The sequence below is a fragment of the Quercus robur genome, chromosome 11 (assembly GCF_932294415.1).
Source record: "Quercus robur chromosome 11, dhQueRobu3.1, whole genome shotgun sequence".
NCBI lineage: Eukaryota > Viridiplantae > Streptophyta > Magnoliopsida > Fagales > Fagaceae > Quercus > Quercus robur.
The window spans coordinates 16403027-16431012 of record NC_065544.1 but is presented as its reverse complement, the minus strand read 5'-3'; the positions used below and the strand labels follow the sequence as shown (position 1 = coordinate 16431012).

Below are 27986 nucleotides of genomic sequence, written 5' to 3'. Positions count from 1 at the left end.
TTTACTTTTTTTTTATTTTTTATTTTATAATTTATGTACAACATTATTCAAAATTGTTTTACATAAAATATCATAAAATTATCAGTGCATCGCACGGGCAACTTACTAATTTATGTTAATTTTGAAATATATTATTGCTATATGAAATTTTAGGCAAGAATTCATGGACAAATAATTTAAAACATATCATACAAATCAGTTCATGGTGCAAAACACATAATACAAAAACAAGATTTTCATTAACAAATAATTTAACAAAAACAAGATTTTCATGCTTAGCCATGTCCCTAAAACATATCAACATGAATATTATTTATAAAAAAAAAAAAAAAAAAAAAAAAAAAAAAAGAAGTAACTACGTCAGAGATGTAACTCACCTTGTAAGAGATAAAGAATGGATAAATATTTGCAAGTGTTGTTTCTTATAGTTGTTTGTAGAATGTATGGCATGCATGAATTGAAAATGGTTGACAGAATTATGAGGGGAATAAGATTAGAGAAGAAGGTTGATAGAATTTTTAGGGGAAAAATAGTAGAAAATAAGAATCATGGAAACTTCAGTAGCATTAGAGCTGTTTAAATAGGATGCAAGTTCCATACAAGTTAAATTCTTAGATTTTAAACTGTATAACTAGATACGCCAATTGACCAAATACAACATGAAGGGGCATAATTTAGCACAATGGACTTTCACCACATTGGGCCTGACGGATCCGAGCCCATGGGCCGGCAACAGTAAAGCCTAGGGGCCTAGAGTAGTTCCATATTCTTGTCGCACACGTAGAGTCTCCAAGGAAATCAGAAACCTAGCGCAAAGAGCATTTCGGAAGATACGCGCGTTAATCCCCTCTACAAGGAAATGTCTTGTCCATCACATTTGGGATTACTCAAGAGGATTCCTATAAGGAAAAGACTTCCACATCAAGGAGGAGAGGTCAACCTACTACTATAAAAGCCTTAATACCCTCGTAAATCAAGGTACGCATAATTTACCCTCACTAGCACTCTAGAGTTGAGAACAATTCTAACTTGACCGTCGGAGGGTATTTGGCCGACACCACACCGGTGCCCTCGGCGAGATCACTTCTTTCTTCTTGCAGGTTGTTAGTTTGAGCGAGCGTGGATCGTGTAGCTCACTGGTGATTTTACGGCATCATCACAACACAACACAGACGAAGATGGGACACTCTGATACAAACAAATTACTTAACTATAAACATATATTCACTTTTACTTTTGGTTTGTTATTGTGTCTATAAAGAATATCTGCAAAGAATCAAACACAAGAATCTTGTTTCGTTATTTCATAGGGCAAATCATGTGAAGAATATCTTCTTCTTCTTCCATTTTTTTTTTTTTTTAACAGTGTGCACATCAATCATCTTTTTCTTCCATAATTTTCTCTCTTCAGGGCATGCATGGATAGGTTCTGCAACATATTCACATATTAGCACTAGCACAAAATAAGAATCTATGTACTTTTTTGTTGTTGTTGAGAATAAGAATCAATGTACTTGAATCTATAATTATTTGTTTCATAGGGAAAATCATTCAAAGAATCTATAGTTATTACTTTTATAGGATGAAATGAAAGAATATGACATACTGGCACAAACCAAATTGCTTCAGTCAAAACAACTACTGGCATACGAAAAGAATAAGAATATGTGTACTTTTTAGAATAAGAATCTATATTGCAAAATTTTTTTTTTTTTAACCTGAAAATTCTCTCTCTCTCTCTCTCCTCCAATTTTTTGACAACTCCATTGCACAATTCTTTTTTTTTTTCCCTCCCATTTTCAGCAATTCCATTGCCACAATCAATTTTTCTACATTTTTTTCCCAATTTCAGCAACTTGGCTGCCACAATTCTTTTTTTTTTTTCCTCCAATTTTCGGCCCAAATCAATTTCTCTCTCCTCTTTTCTCCAATTTTGGCAACTTGGTTGCCATAATTCTTCTTTTTTTTTCCCTCCTTTTTCGGCAATTTCATTTCCAAAATTCCTATTAAATTTTTTCTCTCTCCTCCCCTACAATTTCGGCAACTTGGTTGCCACATTTTTTTTTCCTCCAATTTTCGGCAACTTGGTTGCCACAATTTCTTTTTTCTCTCTCCTCTCCCCTACAATTCCGGCAACTTGGTTGCCACAATTACTTTTTTACTTCTCTCCTTTGGGCACTTCATCTGGGCAATAGAGTTGGGCAACAGGAATTTCGGTAACCTCATTACCGAAATTCAAATTTTTTTCTCACTCCAACCATCACATCATTTCTCTCTCTTCTCTCATACTTTTTGTTAGAATTTCGGCAACGGTGTTGTTGAAATTTACTTCTTTCCTCATTTTCCCAAATAACTTCCAATATTCAGCCTAAAGACTTGGAATTCAAGTTCTTGAGACTTAGTCAAATCAATTAAATGCCAATATGGACAATTCTGGGCTCCATGAATGTAATGCTTTAAGGAAAATTATCTTTACATCAAAGTTTTCACATTTTTTGATAATTTCTTATGTATAACACATAAAATTATGGAGAGTGTAGAGTGTATTAAGAAAACGTGAGACAATTAAAACCCATGCTTTAATAGTCCCCAGAGAACATAGACAAGAGATTAGGACTTATTTAGTAAATACCTTAAAAAAAAAGTTCAAAAAATTACCGAAACGGTTTTAGAAGCATCGATCACATATAAATTACTGATAAATACAAATCATTTGTCACACTTTTTGTGTTCCATTTGATACACCATGAATTGTAGTATATGTTGGTCTAAGTTTTTTTTTTTTTTTTTTTTTAATTTGAATTTTATTTTAAATATATATTATTTTACAAAGAAAGTAAAAAAAAAAAAAAAAAAAGTTATAATCGGTTGAGCATATAATGGAATACAAAATTTTGGACAGAGGATTAGTATTCAATTACTTTCAAAATGCCCATTAGTCAATCAATTACCTAGCTACTTAGAGACTACTTAAAAACTTAACCAGACTTGCTTATCACCAAATTCCACACTTCTATCATAACTGTTGAAAAATGCTACACGCCAGCGCGTCTACACAGCCATCCATCTAAATCTTATCAACATGGCTTTGTCCATACGTACGTAGACTTACTGGGATAAGAATCGAAGTCTTCAGACTTTTGATCAATTAAAAAATAACGAATACCGAGGTCCGAACCCACCTGCTAGAATTGCATGTATAATTACATATCTTATTAGTATAGTACTTTGCATTCTCTAATTTCATCTCTTTGGCAATTGGCATCCACCTAAAATGTTCTTTCGACGTGTCTGTTTATTCTTTGTTTTGATGGCTCTAAGTCTAAGTCTTGAACTACCAAACCTGAATTCTGAGACACTGACATGCAATCCGGATGACTTGAGAGCCCTAACTAGTTTCTCCAATTGTTTAGAATCAACAACTCCTATGTTAACGTATATTATGTTATGGGCTTTAAGCCCAGCTAGATTACTTGTATAGCACACTTGTACTTGTACTACACTTTACTTGTACATATGCCTCCTATATAAAGGTACTGATGTATATTCTTTCATTGAGAAATACAATATAATTGTTCAGTATTTCTGACATGGTATCAGAGCCACTGCTCTGACCTTTTATTAGCAGTCTTGTCTTTATTAGTGTGACTTCCTTTTCAACATCGCTTCCGCCATCACAACAGCCACTGCAGCCTCTTGCCGTTGAACCCCCGACGTCATCCAGCCGTCGTCCTTGGGTTCTGGACCTGCAGCTGCTATCGTTAAGGAGTTTCACACTGCACAGACCACTGCCCTTTGCATCACCGCTGCAAATATTGCTCCGATTACGTTTGTGAAGGTACCACTGAGATCGCCTTGCGCCGATCTACACACTCGTGGAAGCCTCGACACCATCGGAGACTGCACGCGCCCCCACGCGTCGTTCAAAGGTTCCGTTCCGCTGATCACGCGCCCCACGCGCCTTCCACGTGCCACTACACATCTGGGTTTTCTCTCACGTGCTCCCATGCACCGCAACTTCAGGTCACGTGCCTACACGCACCTCAACCCTCTCGCTGACGTCATTGCTGACGTCAGCCCTCATTGAGCCATTGCTAACGTCACTTGCTTGCGTCAGCCGCTAACGTCATCTTTTGACTCTGGGGGTTTAACCGTTGACTTTTTAGGATTGACCGTTAACTTTGACCGGTTGTTGACCGTTGACTTTTCTCCAAGGTTGACTTTTGCAGTCCAGGTTCTCCTTACTCAATTTTTCGTGTAGATTTCATTTTTGCAGTCTGTTTTTGCATATTGTGTCTCTAAATGGATAAAAAGTATATTTTTCTTCCTCACCCCAGAATACTATATTGGAGGGGAATAAGAATTATTTATCTTGGTCTCAAGCTATGCGCAGTTTTCTTAAGGGTCGCATGCTCTAGCATTATTATACTGGTGCAATCACTATTCCTGTCAAGGGAGCAAGTGAAGAAGATGCTGCCTTTCTTGGTCGCATGATTGAATGGGATAGTCACAACCACATGATCTTCACATGGATTTGGAACACTTCCATTCCCTCTATCTCCAATCTGTTGGGCAGTTTTGATGATGCTAAATCTGCATGGGATATGTTGGCCAAAAGGTACTCCACTACTCACGAATCCATGAAATATCAGTTAGTGGTTGAATTGCATCAACTCAAGCAAGAACCAGGGCAATCCATCAATGATTATTATGATTAGCTTCGCTTCATTTGGGACCAAATTGACCTTTCTGATCCAACTTGGGCATGCTCAAAGGATGCTCAGCAATATGCTTCCATTAGAGATGAATTTCGCCTCTATGAATTCCTGATGTCACTTCACAAGGACTTTGAGCCCATTCGAGGTCAGCTTCTAAATCGCAGTCTTACTCCTTCTCTTGATACTGCTGTGAACAAGTTGGTTAGAGAAGAAGCTCGTCTTCCAACCCTTCAAGCCCAGAATAGCTCAATGTTTTGGCTATTACTCCTTCTACTCCACTCATAGAGCAACCTCAGCAATCAGGAGATTCCTCTGGCTCTAGCAATCGTCGCAAACAGACCAACAAAAAGTTCTACAACTATTGCAAGCGTCCTGGCCACACCATTGAGACTTGTTACCGTCGCAACAAATCTACTGCTGCTGTTGATAATACTGAGCCTACTCTGCCAATGGCTTCCATTTCAGCTGAGTCCCAGTCTTCTGAATCCACTATCAACCTCTCCCCCATTGAACTACAGGAGATCATAGCTTAGGTTGTTCGTATGGCTGGTAATGCATCTCTTTCCACTGCTCTATCAGTTCTACCCAGTAAGTCTCAAACTTGGCTTTTTGATTCTGCTTGCTGCAGTCACATGACACCTCACTCATCCTTATTCTCCAAACTTGACCCTGCACCACATCCTCTAAATATTCATATAGCTGATGGTTCCACCATGCATAGGAATAGTCTAGGTTTTGTTTCAACCTTCAACCTCTCTGTTCCTAGAGTCTTCCATATGCCTGACCTATCCTATAATTTGTGCTCTGTGGGACAATTAGCTGAACTAGGTTATCGACTTATTTTTTACTATTCTGGGTGTATTGTGCAGGATCTGAGGACGGGGCAGGAGCTTGGGACCGGTCCTAGAGTTGGGCGTATGTTTCCCGTGGACAATCTTCATCTTCCACCTGTTGCTCCTGTTTCTATTGCTGCTGCAACTGCTGTAGTTTCTTCCTTACCTTCTCTCGCACTTTGGCATTCTCGTCTTGGTCATGCACCATCTTCTCGGGTACAACAGTTAGCTTCTAAGGGTCTGTTGGGTTCTGTGTCCAAAGACAATTTTGATTGTACTTCATGTCAGTTAGGAAAACAGCCAACTTTGCTTTTTAATAACAGTGAATCTATTTCTAATAGTATTTTTGAGTTAATTCATTTTGATGTTTGGGGACCTTCTCCTGTTGCTAGTATTGGTAGATCTCGATATTTTGTTGTTATATTGATTATTATTCTAGTTATAGTTGGATCTTTCCTATGAAATCTCGTTCAGAAATTTTACCAATATACAGCAATTTTGCAAAAATGGTTGAAACATAATTCTCCAAACGTATCAAAACTTTTCGATCTGATAATACTCTTGAATATACTCAATATGTGTTTCAAGCTCTGTTACATTCCTATGGCACTGTACATCATCTAACTTGTCCAGGTACCTCTCAGCAAAATGGTCAAGCCGAAAGAAAACTTCGTCATATTCTTGACACTGTTCGTGCTCTTCTTCTTTCTGCCAAAGTACCTGCCCCATTTTAGGGTGAAGCTGCTCTTCATGCTGTTCATGCGATTAATCACATTCCAAGCGCTTTCATCCATAATCAGACTCCGTATGAGCGTCTCTTTGGGTCACCCCCTAACTATCATCACCTTCGTTCCTTTGGATCTACTTGTTTCGTTCTTCTTCAGCCTCAAGAGCACAACAAACTTGAGCCTCAATCTAGACTTTGTTGTTTCCTTAGTTATGGAGAAACTCAAAAAGGGTATAGGTGTTATTATCCTGTCTCTCATCGTCTTCGTGTTTCTCGTAATGTTGTCTTTTGGGAACACCGATTGTTTGATGAACTCTCTCACTTTCGTTCTTCCCTGACTACCTCCTCTATTTTAGAAATCTTTCCAGATGAGTCTCTTGTTCCTTCTACAAATACTTTTGATCCTCCTTTGGACTTCTCTTAAGATATTTTTGATGCTTCTCCTAGACAGGTTGAAGATGAACAGGTTGATGACGAGCTACCCCACCTTGAGCCTGGGTCCCCTGCTCCTACTCTGCTTGAAGATCCTCCATAAGACATTCCACCTTGCCACTTAACCCAGGTAAAATCCATTCCTACACATTTACTTGACTATCATTGTTACACTGCCCTTGCTACACTTCATAAGCCTCAAACCTATTGTGAGGCCTCCACTGACCCTTTATGGCAGATTACAATGAAAGAGGAACTTGATGCATTAACCAAAAATCATACTTGGGATTTGGTCACTCTCCCTCCTGGATAGTCTGTGGTTGGTTGTAAGTGGATCTATAAGATCAAGACTCGCTCTGATGGGTCCATTGAGCACTACAAGGCTCGTCTTGTTGCAAAAGGCTTTACACAGGAGTATGGGATTGATTATGAAGAGACCTTTGCTCCAGTTGCTCGTATCTCATCTCTTCATGCCCTCTTAGCTATTGCTGCTGCTAGTAAATGGGATCTTTTTCAGAGGGATGTTAAAAATGCTTTCCTTAATGGGGGTCTGAGTGAAGAAGTCTATATGCAACCTCCTCTTGGTCTTTCTGTTGAATCAAACAAGGTTTGTCATCTTCGACGTGTACTTTATGGTCTTAAACAAACTCCACGAGCTTGGTTTGCCAAGTTCAGCTCCACTATCTTTCACTTGGGTTACACTGCCAGTCCGTATAATTCTGCCTTATTTCTTCGTCGTACTAATAAAGGCACCATTTTGCTTCTTCTATATGTGGATGATATGATCATAACTGGTGATGACCTCAGTGGCATTCAAGAACTCAAGGATTTTCTCAGTTAGTAGTTTGAGATGAAAGATCTTAGACATCTCAGCTATTTCTTGGGTCTTGAAATTACTCATTCCACAGATGATCTTTATATTACTCAAGCCAAGTATGCTTCTGACCTTTTGTCTCGAGCTGGACTCACTGACAGCAAGACTGTTGACACTCCAGTTGAACTTAATGCGCATCTGACACTCTCAGGGGGGAAACCATTGTCTAATCCTTCTCTTTACAGACGATTGGTTGGCAGCCTAGTTTATCTCACAGTTACTCATCCAGACATCTCCTATGTTGCTCATCAGGTGAGCCAATATCTGTCTGCTCCACGATTAACTCACTATGCTGTTGTTCTGTGCATTCTTCGATACCTGAAGAGCACTCTCTTCCATGACCTTTTCTACTCAGCTCAATCTCCTCTTATACTCTGTGCATTCTCTGATGATGATTGGGCAGGAGATCCCACTGATCATAGGTCCACTACAGGTTATTGCTTTCTCATTGGTTCTTCTTTGATTTCTTGGCGAAGTAAGAAACAAACTTTTGTGGCCTGCTCCAATACTAAAGCAAAATATCGTGCCCTTACTGATACCACATCTGAGCTCCTTTGGCTACGATGGCTTCTTAAGTATTTGGGTGTGTCCACATCCTCTACTACTCCCCTTTATTGTGATAATCAGAGTGTCATTCATATTGATCACAATTATGTCTTCCACAAACGGACTAAACACATCGAGATTGATTGTCATTTTATCCGCTATCATCTTGTCCATGGTGCTCTCAAGCTTTTCTCCATCTCCTCCAAAGATCAACTTGCAGATATCTTCACCAAGTCACTTCCTAAGGGACACACTCGTGATTTGCTTGACAACCTCAAGCTGGTCTCACATCCACCTTGAGTTTGAAGGGGGCTGTTAACGTATATTATGTTATGGGCTTTAGGCCCAGCTAAATTACTTGTATAGCACACTTGTACTTGTACTACACTTTACTAGTACCGCATACATATGCCTCCTATATAAAGGCACTGATGTATATTCTTTCATTGAGAAATACAATATAATTGTTCAGTATTTCTAACATCCTGGATGGAACTGGAACAACACCGACTCTCCTGGTTACTGCACTTGGACTGGCGTCACCTGTGATAATTCCACTAGTTTTGGCAGAAGGGTAGTTGGCTTGGAACTTGGCAGCAAAAGACTTGTTGGGAAGATTTGTGGATCTTTGGCAGACTTGAATCAATTGAGAGTTCTGAACTTCTCTCATAATTTCCTTGAGGGGTCCCTTCCAGATGACTTGTTTAATCTGCAAAACATAAAGATCATAGACATCGGCAACAATGCTTTTGTTGGGTCCATCAACATCAAAGGTATGTGTACAATATCTACAAAAATTCGAGTGCTTAATTTCTCTCATAACTATTTTTTTGGAGAAGTTCCAAAAGATTTGGCTAATTGTACTTCCCTTCAACATCTCTCTTTTGATGAAAATAGTTTGTCAGGGAGTTTGCCTGAGAGTCTCTTCCAGCTGAAAAATCTTAGTGAATTGAATCTTCAGGGTAATAGCATATTTGGGTCACTGAGTAATGGAATTGGTAACCTCTCTGACCTTGTTAAACTGGATATCTCCTCTAATTTGTTCTCTGGAGTTCTTCCAGACATTTTTATGAGACTAGCAAGGCTTGAGCAATTCTCAGTCATGTCAAATTTATTCACTGGTCATTTGCCTACTTCTTTACTAAACTCCCCATCACTTCAAAGGTTATATTTGAATAGAAACTCTTTAAGTGGTCCAATCAACCTCAATTGTTCTGCAATGAAAAATCTTGTCTCCTTAAATCTTGGTTCAAATCTGTTCCATGGCCCAATTCCTAATAGTCTTTTCTCCTGTAGAGGATTGAAATCACTCGATCTTGCACACAACAATTTTAGCGGTGAACTCCCTAATAACTTCAAGAATTTGTAGTCTCTAACACACCTCGTACTGTCAAACACTAGCCTTAGTAATATATTATCAACTCTTAGTATTCTACAACATTGTAGGAATTTAAGTTTGTTGGGCCTTTCAAAGAACTTTGATAATGAACAAATTCCAAATGATGTGAATCTGGAATTCAAAAATATCAACAGTCTAATTCTTCCCAATAGTCAACTCAGAGGTCCAATCCCGGAATGGTTGAGTCGTTGCCACAAGTTGCAGTTTTTGGATTTGTCTTGGAATCATTTGGGTGGAAACATACCATCATGGTTCGGAAAGTTTGAATCTCTCTTTTACTTGGATTTGTCATATAACTCTCTCAAAGGTGAAATTCCAAAGAGTTTGGTTGAACTTCGGAGCCTAATAAGTGGGAAGGTCACAATAGAAGAGCCTGTGCCAAGCTTTGAAATTTACTCTGTTGGACTAGTTGGACCAAGCTTGTGTTATAGGCAAATTTTAAGCTTTCGACCAACTATAGACCTGAGTTACAACATTCTCCAAGGCCCAATCTGGCCAGGTTTAGGGAACTTGAAAATGCTTCATGTTTTGAATTTGAAAGAGAATAAATTTTCAGGCCCTATTCCAAATAATTTATCAGGCATGACAGGCTTGGAAAAACTTGATTTGTCTCACAGCAAACTATCAGGAGAGATACCTCATTCATTGATTGATCTTAGCTTTTTGTCAAATTTCAAGGTATCCTATAATCAGCTGTGTGGGAAAATTCCTCAAGGAAGCCAGTTCGATACTTTTCTGAATACAAGCTTTGAGGGAAACAATGGTCTTTGTTATGCAGAGTGTACTTGCCAGTCTGAACAAATTCCTATTCTTTCTATAAGGGAGAGAAAAAGGACAATCATTGGTCTACCATCTATAATTGGAGCTGCAACAAGTTTTGTTCTTACTGTCATATGTTGCTTCATGTCTGGATTGGCACTGCCAAAGCTGCACAAAAGGAAGTACATAAGATTTGTAACCTCTTAAGTGACAGCGAGACCAGATTTCCTTGTGTTCATATGGAAATCGGATAGGTATGGTAATATTAATTATTTAATCATACAGTCATATGTAGCTTCAATTGTGGTTGGAGCTTTAATTGTAATAGTAAGTTACCTGTGCACGAATAATATTATAATGTTTTATGTAAGATAGTTTGGAAGAATATTATATATATGTACTAGTCGCTAACCCATGCGATGCACGGGAAAAATATTGAAAAATAGATTTAATCTTTCTTTTATTCTATTATATGTCATGTATATATAAGTGTGTTTAGGTCTGTTGATAGAGAGCAATCATTTAAACAATCACAGCAGAAAATTTTCTATTAATAGTAAAATTTGTGTATACACAAATTACAGTTTCATGTAAAGTGTACGTACACATGCTCTATACCTCTAAGGAAGGAAACATCACAAACCCTTTACATATGTGTGTTAGATTTAAAACAAACTACATATATTCCAAGTTTGATAAGCCAACTCAATGGTAGAAAATTGTTCTTTATAAAATTAGATAGTAACATATTTTACAAAAGGAGGCAATTCTTTGGAACTCTATCTTGCTGCTCATATTCTGCAGTATACAACAAAGTGATTTATCTATCTAGGTACAATGGGCAATAGCATTGGCTATTCTTAATCACAATTCAATATTAACAGATTTGGAAATTTCTAATTAAAAAATATTGAAATTTATTAATATTGAAATAATTAATAATGGATTGAAAAGTTCTCCCAAGCCCAATCAGTTAGAGCATTCACATTTGGTTTCTTCAAAAAAATTCTATTTTACCATCTCAAAACCTACTTTATCAATTATACCATATCATTTTACAACACACCCAACATCCCAACTTTTATTTTCCTATACAACACATTAAAATAATATATCTACACAATAAAATATATAACCCAAAAAATAATCTTTTCTATCTAATTTATGTCTCTCTTCCTTCCCCCCCCCCCCCCTCTCTCTCTCTCCACCGTGTACAAACCCAAAACCCAACTCAACCACCATCCAAACCCAACCACCCCACCACCACATGCCAATCATCAAAGTATTCAATATCAATAGAAACAATAATATTACTGCCCAGCAACTACACAACCACTTACCCAAACCAAATCAGTACCACCATATCAAAACAATTACCCAAACCATAACCACCTCCCCTGCCTAGCAACAATCACTTACCCAGTCCTCTGCCCAGTAACAATCACCCACAACACTGACCCAAATCACTGCTACACCACCAGCCACCCCAGCAAATCACAACAACAATCCTAAAACAAAAATTTGAAGAAAACCCACCATCAATCCATGCCAATCTTTAAAGTGATCAGAGTTGCCACTGTCGCCGAACCCCAATAAACCACCACCAAGCCACATGCCCACCAAAGAAAGCCATTAAATCATAAACCAACAAACCCATTAAATCAGAAAACCAACAAACCAATTATTTCGGTGATCAAAATCTAATCTCCATAGAACCCATGCGATCAAAACTCCATTGGAATGGAGCCCACGCCAATCAAAACCTGATCTCCACAGAACCCACTCGATCAAAACCCCATTGGAACGAAACCCACGCAATCAAAACCTGATCTCCATGCACGTCGATCAAAACCCAATCTCCACAGAACCCACGCCGATCAAAACCCCATCGGAACCCACCCAAAATCAAAACCCACCTCGCTACACCGATCTCTATGCACGACCTTGCCACGACCCACACGCCCTATGATGAACTCCATGCAAAATGGCCCAAGCAACTCCGGTGGCAAGTCTTGAACAAGAGAGAGATGTGAGAGAGGGAGTGAGAACAAAATCACACGGAGAGAGCCAAAGTGAGAGAAGAAGAGAAAGTGAAAGAGGGAGAGAGAATAAAGTAATAAAAAAAATTATACCAACTTGCTACAGTGTCGTCCTACATATAAGACCGCATTGTAGCAGTATTGTAAATATTTTTACAATTGGGAGTCCGAATAATGCATGCTTTTTGTGCTTTCATGCTAAAATTTAGCATACTTTGAGTTATACATGACCCAATACTAATGCTCTTATAGATCAAAAATAGCCATTGGAAGTTGGAAATTCATTCAAAATTTGAAAATTTGTGTTGAAAACTGGGACTAAGTTCTGGTAATTAAGCACTTTGGACCAACATTTAATTTGTCGATTGGCATATCAAGGGCTCCTCTAAGTGTGAATAAGGCACTTAGAGCACAAATATGTAATTTTATTTTAGATTTTCTGCAACAGCTTTAATAAAGCTTCAGATTGCAAATATGATTTGCCAGCTAATAATTGATTCAGTTCTAAAGGCTTTAGAGCCATCCAAATCTTCCATGAATAGAGGGGAATACTCCTATTCCAAAGCACCCCACCCCCTTGCTTCTTAGATGGAAGTAAGAGTTACTGGTCATACTTAGATGAATCTGCATTCTATAGTAATGGTAAGATCTTCTTTAATAGAGTTGTTGGGTTTCCAGATAGAGACCAATATAATACAAGATTCCCACCACACCTTTTTCTTAATAATTTATTTATTTATTTATTTTTTTTTTTTTAAAAAAAACAAGTGTATCTAAAGCACTCCGAACACTTGACTATTCACTCTAGTGTATGTAGTCTTACATTTCATAGACACTATGTTATTACATGGAGAATGACTCTAAAATGTTGGTTAGATATTTTGAACCCAAAATCTCATAAGACCTTTGAAATCATTTGGGTTACCAAGTGTTGATATTGAATTTTGTTCGGCCTTAAATATTTCTGAAAGCTTGAGCTTTAATTAAGAATTGGTGAACTTAAAGGTCATAAAATTCTCTTCAAATTGATTGTTATTGAACAAAAGTCATGCTTGAATTGGGTGAGTTATTGTGGAAATGTGAAAATTATCTCTTTGAATCTTTTGTGAAAAATGTGTATTTTGCCTTGATTTGATTTGGATACATGCTTGAAAGACATTTTATTTCTCAAAATTACTTGATTTTTCATAGAATGTGTCATTCCTTGAAAAATCATCTAGTTTTCCATTTTATTGTGTGTGTTCAAATTAAATCAGCTCCCTTTTCATGTTGTGCTAATCTTCAATTAATTGTTACATGAATACACATTGTGGTTCTTGTCATATGGAGGGCCAAGCTCATGCCATGTGGCAATCTATGATGAGGCTAGGTCCTCAAAGTTCTAGTATCTTCAAGAGATATTTTCATGCAAAATTGCTCTCCAAGTTTTTTGCTTGCTCACCAAGTTTTCTCTTTGCTCACCAAGTTTGATTCTCTTTTCCCACACATTCTTTGGGCAGTACACTTTCCCTACCTCTCTCACCACTAAATAAAGACACAACCTCAGTATAAGAAAAAGGGGAGAGGATCTCACAAAAAGGAAAATAATCCTCTGGAGCTCTCATCCCGCACACCCTTGGCTTGGAAGAGAGCCTTCTCTCTTCCTTATCTCTTCCTCATTTTCCCCTTTCCTCTATCATCTTCTTACCCAAATACCCACCAACAAAACCTTCTCAAAACCGAGCAAAAAACTCTAAAAAAAACCCTTCCAAATCGCCCCCCCCCCCCCCCAAAAAAAATTAAATAAATAAAAAAAACCTCCCAAAACCTAGCAAAAAGCTCTCATAGAAAACCCTTCCAAATACCTAGAAAACAACTCAAAAACCTCCCAAAATACCTAGAAAACACAACTCAAAAACCCTACTAAAAAAACCCTCCTAGAAATTCTGTGGAAAAGAGCAATAGAGAAAAAGAAGGAAAAAGAGCAGGAACAACACCAAAGAAACATTGCACAACCCACTGAATGAGCTTCCTCTCTCTTTTTTCCTTTACTCATTTTCTGGTTCTATTTGAATCTTAACCTTGTTCTTTGTGTTTTCTCTTTAGCCAAACACCAACAGAGGTAACCACAAGCATGAAGCCAGAGGAAACCAACACAACATAGCCAACAATCATCAAAGCAAAAAAAAAAAAAAAAAAAAAAAAAAAAAAAACTCTGAGGGCATCAACTAGGTAAACCTGAAATTCCTCTTTGATTTTTCTATAGCTTTATGTAGTATTTACACTTTTGTACACGATACACACACCATCACAGAATCATGTCACCCACATTCAGGGGCGGAACTAGGATTTTTTGTCTGGGGGGGCCAAATTTTGTTACTAATATATTAGTCTTGAGTCAAGATAAACCATCACACTCAGGCATAAACGCACATACACAAATATAAACATTAATATTTTGATATTACAGTAAGTCATAATTTATAAATATATTGTATATAAAATTAATAACTTTCACATTTGTATATTCCCAAGATAATTTTTTAGGGGAATTTATCATCTTTTAAACTTCAATACTATACAAAAGTTGTCTAGTTTAATATTAAACATGTACAAAAAAATGAATTAGAAAAAACAAAAAACTACCTTGCCTCTATTACTACTAGATCAATTGAAAATTTCTATTGATTTTTAAGAGCAATCATTGGACTAACTCACACATTTGTGGGGGCCAACTTCTATATTTGTAGCTAAATATTTAAATTTTTTAATACTTATACATAATATAAAATAATTTTTTAAAATTTTGGGGGGACATTGCCCCCCCCCCCCTCCAAGCCTTGCTGTAGCTCCGCCCTGCCCACATTCTATTTCTAATATATGGGTCACCCACATTCTATTTCTAATCTATGCCATAGATTGCTCCTTTCTCATATTTATACTAGTTGTGCACACTTATATGCATTATGCTCACCTGAACACAGAGCACACAAGCACAAAAGCTCCATAACTTACTCTTTATTTGTGCGTGTTTTCACGCGCTGCCTTAGTTTTGGTTCACGGTCAATCCATGATCTCCTAGGACTCCACACCATCATTTTTTTGCTCACGCACCAAGTAGATCCCTCCTAGGTAGTAGATAGAAGGTTGGAAGCCTGAGGTTACAGGTTTGAGAGAGTAGCTTTGGTTCGAGTTTAGAGAGAGAGAAAGTGAGAATTCGAAGTTGAGAAGCCAGCCTTATGGTGGTGGTGGCTAGGGTTTTTTGCGAAGGAGCTAGGAAGCTCCATTCATTTAGATCGGAGAGATCGAGGAGAGATAGAGAAGGGGTGAGGCTATTTGGGTCTGATGTGTTGGAGGAGATGCAACCACTGTCTGTGGTGGCGATGAAGGTTGGAGATGGAGGAAGTTTGAACTTCGGCCATGTAGTTTTTGTAGAGAGAGCTAAGGTTAAGAGTAGATAAAAAAAGAGATAGAACTTAGAGTGGGAGATAGAGAGTTTGGGATGGCTGAGAAGGAGGGAAACCATCGCTTGTGGTAGCGTGTGGTGGTGAGAAGCTTTAGAGTTTCGGCCATGGAGGCTGAGGCTCTAGTAGAAAGTTTTCGAAGAGAGAGAGAGAGAGAGAGAGAGAGAGAGAGAGAGAGAGAGAGAGAGAGAGAGATTGAAGCATTGAGAAGCTTCTTGAGTTTAAGGCTTCGTTGAAGAAATAAGGAGTTGGGTTGGGCTAGACCTGATCCATTTGTCGAGGCCCAATTTGTTTCCTTAATCCTATATTTAGGTCCCAGTCAACCTTAAGCTTAAGTTCAAAACCCAAATCCAGTGACTCTGGCCCATTTTCCCTTGAGCCCAACTATAAGTCCCACCTTCAAGCTTGAGCCCATTGTCCCAGTTTAGCCTAAGCCCGACACTTTGGATATAAACCCACGCACTTTACATAAAAGGGTCCACCAGCTTGCTTTTCCTTTAATTTCTGGCATGCCATCATAAAATTTCTCAAATCATGTTTTGACTCGAACTTTCGCAAAATCATGTTGACCCCAAAAATTTTTCAAAGTTGCATTTTGGTCCGTAACTTTTTCATATTCATATTTTTAACCTAAATTTTCCCAAAATTGGATTTCAACCCCCTAAACTTTTACAAAATTACATTTTGGCCCCTCAAACTTTTATAAATTGCATTTTGACCCCTAGGATCACCAAATTCCCTTTTTAATTTCTTTGAATGAATGAAGTGTCTTGTTGGTATTCACATGTTGATAGATCAAAATTGCACGATATTCTCTTAGGAATTCACATGTTTATCCATGTCCCAATCAAGGTAATATATTCCCCCCCTTCCCTTGGTACTAATGTTTTGGCTTATTATGTTTGTGAATGAGAATGAGAAAATGGAGGATAAATTTGCTAAAAGGTGACATCTCTCATTCACTCTCCTTTTATTTTATGTTGTATATATTCACATGTTAGTTACATAATAAATATTATACTCACATGCTAGTTATACATATTTAAATTTAGCCTTCACATGCTATGTACATAGATTTCCTATGTTTTGATTGTAAATGCTCTTTGAAGAAAATATTCATATGATATGTTATATGTAATAAATACTCACATGTGTATATATCAAGGAAGTCAATACCATACCGGATGCTGTACCAGTTTGGCCAGCGATACGATATATTTCGGGTACCGGTCAATACCAGTATACCGTTTCGAGTTTACCGCTAATTTTATATATCCTTACCTAAATTGAAATTCCTCTAACTATATATATATATATATATATATATATATAGAGAGAGAGAGAGAGAGAGAGAGAGAGAGAGAGAGAGAGAGATAAATATATAAAAATATTTACTTAAATTTTTTTTTTTTAAACGTTGGTTGGTCAAAATCTATATAATTTGTAAGTTTATACCTATTCTTTTTTTATTTTTTTAAGAAGATATGATTGTACTTATCTAAAGTCTAACAAAAATGGTAGTAGAATTTATAAAATAAAATAAAATAAAAAGTAATTGTAAAAAATTTTAAATTACCATTTGTACTTATTGAAAGTTATTGTGAATTACAAACTTCATTTATTTGTTTACAGTTGGATGGCAGTACATCCCATAAAAAAAAATAAATAATAATAATAATAATAATAATAATGTTGGATGGCAGTACAAAATTTGAGTCTAACGTGTAGCAGTAGTGTTAATGTGTGCTGTCAGTGGGAGTATTACTATGTTGTCATTCAAGGGCACACTTAACAAAATTGAAAGGAGCTTTCGGCTACGAAATGAAAAAGTAAAATAAGTAAAGACTAGAGAGAGAAAGAAGCAGAGAGCGTTTGGTAGACTGGTCCGAGCTTTGAGCGGAGAAGAAGTCTTTGAGCGAAGAAGAAGAAGAAGATAATGAAGAAAAGGAAGAGATCTGAGGTGATGGATTATCGGCAAAATAAAATTTATTATCGGAATTAGTAGAAATAGCGGTGATGTGATTTTCCTTTTAACAACTAATTTTTTTAAAGATTTTTTTTCCGACTAGTTTTCATTTTCCGGCCAAAAACCGGTATATACCCCGGTACGACCGAAACGGCCCCGGTACAACCGGTATATAAACCGGTATGAAACAGCTGTGTTTTTGTACCGGTCTAAGCATCGAAACAGTAAATACTGGCCGGTACGGTACAGTATCAACTCTATTGGTATATATATACATATATACTAACCTCATCACACGCGTTTCGCACGTGCGACAAGATTTTTTTATTTTATTTTTGTGGTCCTATTTTGTAGCAAAACAAAAATATGTGTTTGATTTTATATATATAATTTTTATTTTGAGAATCTAATTTATAAGTGGATAAAGTAATTTGAAAATCAATAAATGAGTAGACTTATTTTTTAGGCAATATTTTAGTGGGAGTTAGAGTTGTATTTTTATAGGATTGTTATTTAGTTTTGTCTCTACTTAAACATAGGGGTGTAGAGACATTTTTGAATGTTGAGGTCTAAAAAAAAAAAAAAAGATCATAGTAAAATAAGCCCAAGAAAGAATAAGCTAAAGCCCAAAAAGAATGAGTTAAGCCCAGAAGGAAAAACCAAGCCAAGTCCAAAGGGATTATACGAAAGGCCCAGAGGATCCCGAAACCCAGAAAAGAAAAGCATCCAAAAAAGATCACGGCAAAATATAAGAAGCAAGGATCCTCAGGCACCATCAATAGACGCGGATCCTTTCAGGCACAAAGAAGAAGGAAGATCAGGACAACTCGATAGAAAGAAGACAGAGAAAAGAAAAAAAGAAAAACAAGAAAAACAAAAAGCGCGAGCGACTTCTCACGGCACAGACAGAAGAGTCCTCGGGGAACCAAGACAGGGAAGAAGGATGACAACAAACGATCTTTAAAAAAAGACAGGATGGGATTCCGCCCAAATAGGAAAGAAAAGGAAAAGCTGAAGGCACCATAAGTGGGGATGCCGAGAAGGGCATACCTCAGCACTCCCAAAGAAGATAGCCAACAAGAAGCTTTCAAAAGAATCAGAACTGAGAGAAGGAAAGAATAAGAAGAAGCGGAAAAGGGACTTACCAAGACAACAGGGACAAGACGTGCTCTGTTCGCAGGAAAGCAAAACAGGGGAACCAATGGTTCCCCGGGACGCCCAGAAAACTCCATTATAAAAGGAGGGGATGGGTTGTGAAGAAGGCAGCGAGAAAAAAAAGAAAGAAACATAAGAAAGAAGAGATTCTCTAGGAAAAACTATCAGAAAATCTGTGCAGAAAGAAAATACTAAGGGAAAAACAAATACTGCTTCCCGATATCCTGTAAAAGCAACTATGGTACATACTCGAATTCAACGAGAATCAAACTTCGCAAGTTTTGAAGGCTTAAATAGCCATTCAAGGCTGCAATTTTTGAGCTCGATTGGACCTTGTATCACGTCCTAGTGAGCTTTCTGTAATCAAACAGATAATGCCTTAATGAAATACTGTTTCATAATTCCCAGGATCCCCACAATACTTTTTTTTTTTTATTGTCTTGCTAATCCTGCTTTTCTTTCTTTCTGAACTTACGTTGTTAATTTTTGGCACTCCTCGATATCCTTGTTTGTCATTTTTTGTATGTTGTCAGGAGTATTCTCTGCATTCACTTGATTCTTAAACAGCCATTTAGCTGCGGTGAGTCAAGGCCCAGTCCACCAAATCCTTTCTTTTTCATTCAGGCTCGGGATCCTTGGGCCTGAGTATCCCGAAAAAGACACTCTCACATTTTGGCGACTCCACTGGGGACTAGGCAAAGAAGAAGGAAGAAACAATCCCTTCACAGAGAATGCCTCAAAGACAAAGAAACAGCAAAGGAACTAATGTGCCACCTACGGCCTCTGAGCCTGTAGGAGAAAATGAGGAAGTCTCCAGGCAAGGAGGTGGGATACCCTTGGTGGAACAGGAGGTTGTGTCGGAACAAAGACACGCAAGACAGGAACCAGACCTAATGGCCAGGATGACAGCAATGTTAAAGGATCTGGAGTAAGAAGTTCGTCTTCTCAAAGAAGGCAGGACACAGGAAGTCAGAGACAACATTCCCCCTACTGGCCACCAAGATGGGACACAGCCAGAAGGAGGGTCAGTAGTGGGAGGAAGAGCCAACCCTCAGTATTTGACACTGGCAGACGTCAATGCCCTCCTGGAGCAAGAAAGGGAAAAACTCTCGGGGATCCCCAAGCAATTCTCTCGGGATCCCCCGTTCCCTCCAGAACTTCTTGGCAAACCATATCCTAAGGGATACGAACCCCCAAAGTTCCATCCTTTCGATGGGAGGAATGGAAGTGTCGTGGAACATGTGAGCAGGTTTGTCCACACTATGGGCCCCTATGCAGGAGAAAAAGAATTATGTCTAAGGGAATTTGCCAAATCTTTGGTGGATAGGGCATACACCTGGTACACCACGCTGAGACCCGGGTCCATCAAGACCTGGGATGAGATGATGGAAAAATTCTGCGCCAAATATTACCCTGGTGAAGACAAAATCACTTTCCAGAACCTGCAGATGGTGAGGCAGAGACCTGGAGAAGATCCTGTTCAGTTTATTAAAAGATTCGAAGATGTGTCTCTAGACTGCTATGGAGACCATGAAGAAAAGGAGCTCGTGGAAACCTGTATAGCCAACATGCTTTTTGATTACAGGCTCAACCTTGAAAATTTATGTATCACACAGTTTGCTGACCTGCTACAGAGAACCAGAAGGACAGCGCAAACCATGAGAACAAAAAGGCTGCCCGCGTCTCAAGCTATGACAGCATCAGCAGGAGAGAAAAGGAAAAGACCAGATGGGAAGGTGTTTGAGGAACCACCAGTGATCCCATGCACAGCTGAGGAGTTAAGCCATGTCCTAGACAAATGGATTGGAGATGGGGTTGTCAGGCCATTCACTGTGTCCAGGCCACCAACCGAGGAAGAAAGGAAGAATCCTTTATTTTGCAGAATCCATAATTATGTGAAGCACTCCACTAAGGACTGCTGGACCCTTCGCAGGCTCTTCCACAAAAAGTTGAGGGAAGGAACCTTGGAACTCACTCAGAAGGAGCCAGAAGTGTAGAGGAACCCCTTGCCTAACCACAAAGGGAAAGGGGTGGTAGCAGTAGTAATACACGGGAACCCGGCAGAAGCAGGAGAATCTGAAGGATCCTTCCACCCGAGCACAGTCAGAACCCTCCAGAAGAATCCTAAGTTCAGGTCACTATTCAATCAATTAGGATTCGGACCAGAAGCAAGAAGGGTGGCCACAGAGTCTCTCATGAGCATAGCAGCAGATTCAGGGATGGAATGCTTTACAGCTGAGTCACATGCTAGTCGAGCTTTCCTGGAAACAACCAATGCAATAACCTTCACTGATGAAGACATGGAAATTGAGCACCCAGACCACCGTAGACCCCTTTATCTCATGGCCACCATAAACGGTGTTCAAGTCAGAAGAGCACTGGTGGATACGGGGGCATCACTCAACCTCATTGCCTTAAGTACCCTGGAAGCTGTTGGCTTAGTTGACAGAAGGATCCTGGGGACCCCCATGGAGATAACAGGATTTGGAGGATCGGTGGAATCAACAGAAGGATACGTGCAGCTAGCCTTAAGGGTAGGGCCAATAGTAGCTTTGACAAGGTTTCATGTGATTAATGCAGAAGTTTCTTATCACGTGCTGCTGGGACGCCCGTGGCTTCATAAACATCGCCTTATTCCATCCACGTTCCATCAATGCATTAAAGGGAGACTGAATGGGAGGCCCATAAGGATCCCTGCCAATCATAATCCTTTCAGCCAGGGAGAAGTGAACTTTGCAGAAACGATGTTTTATGATGAGTTGGAGCCAGATGATGAGAACCCCACCCCGGGGACCCCGGGGGCACCTATCCTAGAAGAAGAAGAAGGAGGAAGGGGCACCCGTGACCTGAGAAACCTCTTAGAAAGAAAAAGACAAAAGAGGGAGCCCAGCTCTTCAGGATCCCGAGAATGTGTAGTGGTGCGGGAACCTGGGGGAAGGTTAATTTATCGTTTGTGAAGGTGCGCGGGACCCGAATGCATTGTGCAGGAAGGTCCCGGACCACCAAGCTGCATGATGGCCCAAGAAGAAATCCCAGAAGAACCAGTTAAGGAGGCCCAGATTCAGCCTGAGGAAGAACTAAAGGAAGTAGACCTGGGAACAGAACCAGGATCCCGAAGACCTGTTTTCATTAGCAGTCAATTGGTGGCTCAAGAAAAAGAACAACTGGTAACCTTACTTCAAAAATACAGAGATGTGTTTGCATGGACCTATGATGAGATGCCTGGTCTAGACCCGGAGTTGGTAGTCCATTCTCTTAATGTGGAACCAGGGGTGAGGCCAGTAGTCCAACCAGCCAGGGTCTTCCACACTGAGGTAGAAGCTCAAATAGTCCAAGAGGTCAAGAAATTACTAACGGCTGGTTTTATCAAACCCATCCAACACCCAAAATGGCTTTCCAACATTGTACCTGTGAAGAAGAAAAATGGTCAAATCCGCTGCTGTGTAGACTTTCGCAACTTGAACAAGGCATGTCCTAAAGATGAGTTCCCCTTGCCCAATATCGACCTCCTTGTAGATTCAGCTGCAGGAAACTCAATGTTCTCGTTTATGGATGGGTACAGTGGATACAATCAAATTCGCATGGCAGCCAAAGATGCAGAGAAAACGGCATTCAGAACTCGGATTGGGAACTTTTACTACACTGTAATGCCCTTTGGCCTCAAAAATGCGGGGGCTACGTATCAACGGACCATGACAGCCATTTTCCATGACATGATGCATGAGGAGATGGAAGATTATGTAGACGATATTGTGGTCAAGTCAAAAATCAGAACAGGACATTTCCAAGTACTTGAGCAAGTCTTTGAAAGATGCAGGAAATACAAGTTACGTATGAACCCCATGAAGTGCGCCTTTGGAGTGTCTGCTGGAAAGTTCCTTGGGTTCCTGGTACATCACAAAGGCATAAGCGTGGACCCAGCCAAGGCCATAGCTATTGCCACGATGAGAAGACCAACTACTGTTAGGGAACTCAAAAGCTTCCTGGGAAGGGTCTCCTATATCAGGAGGTTTGTGCCTGGTTTAGCCTCAGCTACAGCAGGCCTATCCAAACTATTGAAAAAGGGAAATGAATTTACCTGGGGAACAGAGCAGCAGGAAGCTTTTCAAAGAATTCAGGGCATTATGAACCATCTGCCCACCCTCTAGGCACCAGTACGTGGGCGACCTCTATTGCTATACTTAGCATCGAACTCTCAGGCAATAGGAGCTTTGCTGGCACAAGAAGATGACCAAGGAAATGAGCAGCCCATATATTATGTAAGCAGAACACTCAAGGATGCCGAGACCAGGTACCCCAGAATAGAGAAAGACTGCCTAGTAATCGTTTATGCATCCCAAAGGTTGAAGAGGTACTTCTCAGCTCACCAAATCCTCTTGGTAACCAAGTCCCACCCCATAAAAGCACTCCTGCACCAGCCCCTTCTCACGGGAAGAATAGCACAATGGCTAGTGTTGCTCTCACAATATGATATAGGTATAAGAACTCCCAAGGCTGTCAAAAGCCAGGCCATAGCAGATTTGCTAGCTCAATTCCCAGGAAAGGAAGAAGGCCCACTGAGCGAAGAAATCCCTGGTGAGGTAGCAGTGATGGAGATCCCAGGGAAGAAATGGAACATGAGGCTTGACGGGTCAGCTACAGCAACTTCAAATGGGGTAGGAATTGTACTGAGCTGCGAGAATGGGGATATCATGCCCCTGTCTTTCAAGTTTGGTTTCTCATGCTCTAATAATGCAGCTGAGTATGAGGCATACTTAACTGGTTTGGCTATAGCACTCAGCATAGGAGTGAAACATATGAGAGTGCTGGGAGATTCTAATCTTGTAGTCTCCCAAGTGAAAGGTGATTTTGCATTACGGGAGCAAAGTTTAGCAGCCTACAGGACTTGGGCACAAAGGCTGGAGATGGAATTTCAAACCTTCAGCATAGAATACACTCAAAGAAGTGAAAACAGGTTTGCAGATGCTCTCGCCACCCTGGGATCCCAAATACCATTTAATGAGAGGGATACGCTGATAAAAATAGGAAGGCAGGAACATTCTATTGTAAGGATCCTCCAAGGGATGTACCCCGGGGAATCCAAACAGTGGGACTGGAGGGACGAAGTCAAAGAAAGGATGAAAGAGGCGAGCCCTAAAGGGAACATCAAAGAACTAATGGATTACACTCAGATAGAAGGAGAATTGTATAGAAGACTGCAAGGAGGAATACTGTCCCGGTGTATCACCGAGAAGGAAGGAAAGTTGAAACTGGAAGAATTACACGCCCAAGCATGTGGAGTTGCAGAAAAAGTCAGCCTATACAGAAGGATGCAACGCATGGGGTATTACTGGCCAGGTATGGACAAGGAAGCAGCAATCATACAGGGGAAATGCAAGGAATGTCGTTTGGCAATCGATAAAGAAGAAAGCTACGCAGTGTTTATTGCAGAAGATTGGCGGGTTCCTTTCATAGGATACCTGGCTCAAGGGATCCTGCCAACCGACAAGGAACTGGCCCACAAGCTCAAAAAACTAGCGTGCAGGTATTTCTTGCAGAACGACATTTTGTTCAAAAAAGGATACCATGGGGATCCCCTCAGGTGCCTGGGACCAAAGGAAGCTAGAGAAGTAGTCAGAGAGGTGCACTCTGGAGATTGCGGAAGTCACCCAGGGAAGAGAAGGCTGTACAAGCAGTTACTGTTGTTAGGGTATTACTGGCCAACGATGAAAAGAGACTATGAGGAGCTGGTCAAAACATGTCATGCTTGCCAAGTCCTAGGAGATGCAATTCACACTCACCCAAATGTCCTACAGGATATGACGACGCTATGGCCTTTTCATACTTGGGGGCTCGATCTCATTGGGCCCATAAATCCTCCATCCAATGGTTATATATGGATCCTGGCAGCCACGGAGTACTTTACAAAATGGGTAGAGGCCATCCCTTTGAAAAAAGCTACTGGAGCAGCTGTAGCAAATTTCATTCGAGACCACATCATTACAAGATTCGGGATCCCCAGAAGATTGATCAGCGACAATGGAACCCCATTCATAAACAAAGATGTGAAGGGATTAACTGAAGCATACCACATCAAGCATGGAAGATCTACCTCATACTACCCACAAGGAAACGGCCAAGCTGAAGCTACTAATAGGGTAATATTAAAAATCCTTAAGAAAATGAAGCATGAGTATGGAGGAAAATGGAGTGACCATCTGGCAGATGTGCTTTGGGCATGTAGGAGCTCTGTAAAGACAGCCACATGATTCTCCCCATTCTCCCTGGTTTATGGAACAGAGGCCATCAGCCCTGTGGAGTTAATCATTCCTACACCAAGGGTAGTTCTCGAGGAAAATCAGGGAGAAAGTGAAGACGCAAGCAATGAAAAGAGATTAGTAGATCTGGAAGAAGTAGAAGAAGAAAGAGAATTGGCCAAGAAAAGGAGCCAAAGATACCAGCAAAGAATGACCAGAGCATATGCACAAGCAGTACGCCCAAGAGTGTTCACCAAAGGGCAATTAGTGCTAAGGATGGCGGAGCACGTGAGGAGGAACCTGCCAGGGCCTTCCAAGTTCACCCCAAAATGGGAAGGACCCTACATCATCAATGCAGCTCATGAAAGTGGATATTATTACCTTGCCAAAGAAGATGGAACAATCCTGACAGAACCCATAAACGGGAAATGGTTGAAGCAATATTATGCATAAGGACAAGGGGATCCCCAGTACCTCAGGGTCCTTTCACCAGCTTCACTATCTGCTAAGTTCCTTTTTTTTTTTTTTTGTCTTTTTATTTTTCAGCCTTTATCAAGAATTCTGGTCTAAGATAATTTTGTTCAGGAACATGTGATAGATTGACACTTTGTGGTCAATGCTGCACCAAAAGACTTTTTCTTTGTTCCTAAAAAAAAAATGATCATGTTTTAACGGAATTCCTGTTTCTTCAACATTTAAGTTTTTCTTTACTGCAAAGACCAAATGTGGATAAATTTAAGGAAGGATACCTGAGTCAAAAAAAAAAGGGAGAATATGTAATACCCTTTTACATATGGTCCAGGATCCACCTCACAAATAATTTCAGATATCCCACAAACAGTCCCAAGTGCATAGGTCTAGGATCACAGAATAAAAGAAAAATATCTAGGATACCTAGCCTAGCACTTGGCAAAAGGGGAACCTGTCAAAGTTCATGAACTGGGACCGTATCTCAAAAAAAAAAAAACATACATAGAGAAGGATACTAGTGTACCCAGTTCAGTACTTGCACAATAAATCACCAGGTACCTGGACCAGAACTTACAGTGAAGCCTGTGGGAACCATGGTCCAGGACTCAGGAAAGAAAAGAGTCACGAGAAAGTAAAGACAATATATATATCCAAGGAAAAAGGCAGATTCACATACTAAGAAATAAGAAGCAGTTTTGAAACACAAAAGAGAAAGCAAAGAGCAGAGCAATGTTCAAAAAAAAAAACTTATACAACCCCAAATTGTTCATGTAAATGAAAAAAAAAGCTAAGGAATGAGGCCGGCCAACAGAGAGGCATCTGGAGAAATAGCAGGAACAGCCAAAGTAGAAAGGATCCTCTGCCGCTTGACTTTCAAATCTTGTAAAACTTTGTGAGCATGAGCCAAAACTTCCTCAGCAACAGCTATCTTAGTGTCTATACTCTTGAATGATTGCCTTTGAAACAGCATATGAGCCAGCAGACGCAAGTGATCCAGCAGGAAAGACAAATTAAACTTGGCCTCTAGAAGGTCCTGCACCACCCCTCTCCACTCCAGAAGCTTTTCTTCAGACAACGAATCTACAGAGGAATTCCTTAGGGAAATCAACACAGCACATAGCAACTCCATCAAAATATTGCCTAGAAAAACGCCTCCCCTGAAGCCGCTGGTAAAATCCCCGTGACTCTTGAGCAGGCTCTCTAGCAGCGGCAAGCCTTCCACAGGAACAGAGAAGCGCAGGAAGCTGCCATAAGAAGACCCAAAAACATGAAAGTGGCTGGCAGGAAGACTGTTGAATTCCAAAAGATCAAATCGAGCCAGGAAAGAGGAAAGCTTTGAATCAAGATCTGAGGCTGCCATCTTCGAGGCATCCCCCATTGCCGTGTCACCACTTGCAGAGACCGGAGGACTTGCAGCCTTTTGCTCTGGATGAAGGTCAGCAACTTCAACAGGTCTCACAATTCCTTCAGGGATAACAGGCTCAGAACCTGCAAAGCCTGTATCAGTATTCAAAAAAAAAAAGGAAGAAAGAAGAAAAAGAAAAGGAAGAACAGATTTAGAAGAACAAACCGGTTCCAGTTTCTTGAGGCAGAACCTCTTCTTCCTGATCTCCTGACTTCCCCGAAAATTCTGGGAAGGAACATAAAGCAAGTTGAAGAAAAGGTGAAGGACCAATGGCAAAGTGGCTAAAGGAAGGGATATATGCAGGGGGCTTCGCCATATAAAAAAAAAAAGAAGGGGGGGAAAGAAAAAGGAAACACGATGGGAGCAGCTTGCACTCACCTTCTGAGCTCTCTGATTCTAAAGAAGAGGCAACACTGGGAGCAGATTTCTCACTGGTTTGACCTAAAGGAAAAAAAAAAAAAAAAGGGAATTCAAGAAAAACTGGAAAAGAAAGTAAAAAATATAAGGCTATTTCAAGGAAACAAGGTTTACCTGTTTGTTTGGATAGAGGAGTGTCTCCCAAAGCACCTTTATCTGACAAGGATTGAGGAAACACAGTCCTGATAGGACTAGGAGTGCGTTCAAGATGGGGACTTTGAGATGATAGGATCCTAGAAGCTTTGGGATCCTGAGAATCCTGGGAACCTTGCATCGGTTGCCCGGTTTCCTCAGCGGGATCATCAGTAGGGGGGCTCCTCCCCCATAACAGGAAAAACGACAGAAAGAGCTGTGACAGTTTCCTCCCCCAGAGCCTTGCCAGTCACAGGAGGGGATACCTCCACCTAAAGGAAGAAGAAGCGGAGAAGGCAATACTAAGTAAAAAAAAAACACAACAGCAGGGAATGCTAACAACACAATGTCAGAACAAAAGGGAAAGAACAGAAGAAGGGGGAACACACGTACCACGTCGTCTCCAGAAGATTGGCTCTTACCCTTCTTGTAAT

At 40.0% G+C, this 27986-nt stretch overlaps 1 protein-coding gene across 1 annotated transcript; it reads left to right on the top strand.

Annotated features, from left to right (window-relative positions):
- The first annotated feature begins 5260 nt into the window (after nt 1-5260).
- Nucleotides 5261-10495, top strand: LOC126704769 (phytosulfokine receptor 1-like). The gene is made up of 5 exons (XM_050403780.1): nt 5261-5306; nt 7160-7317; nt 8813-8903; nt 8970-9294; nt 9577-10495. Exons 1-5 carry the CDS (start codon nt 5261-5263, stop codon nt 10493-10495), a joined length of 1539 nt encoding a protein of 512 aa, XP_050259737.1.
- The last annotated feature ends 17491 nt before the right edge of the window (nt 10496-27986 follow it).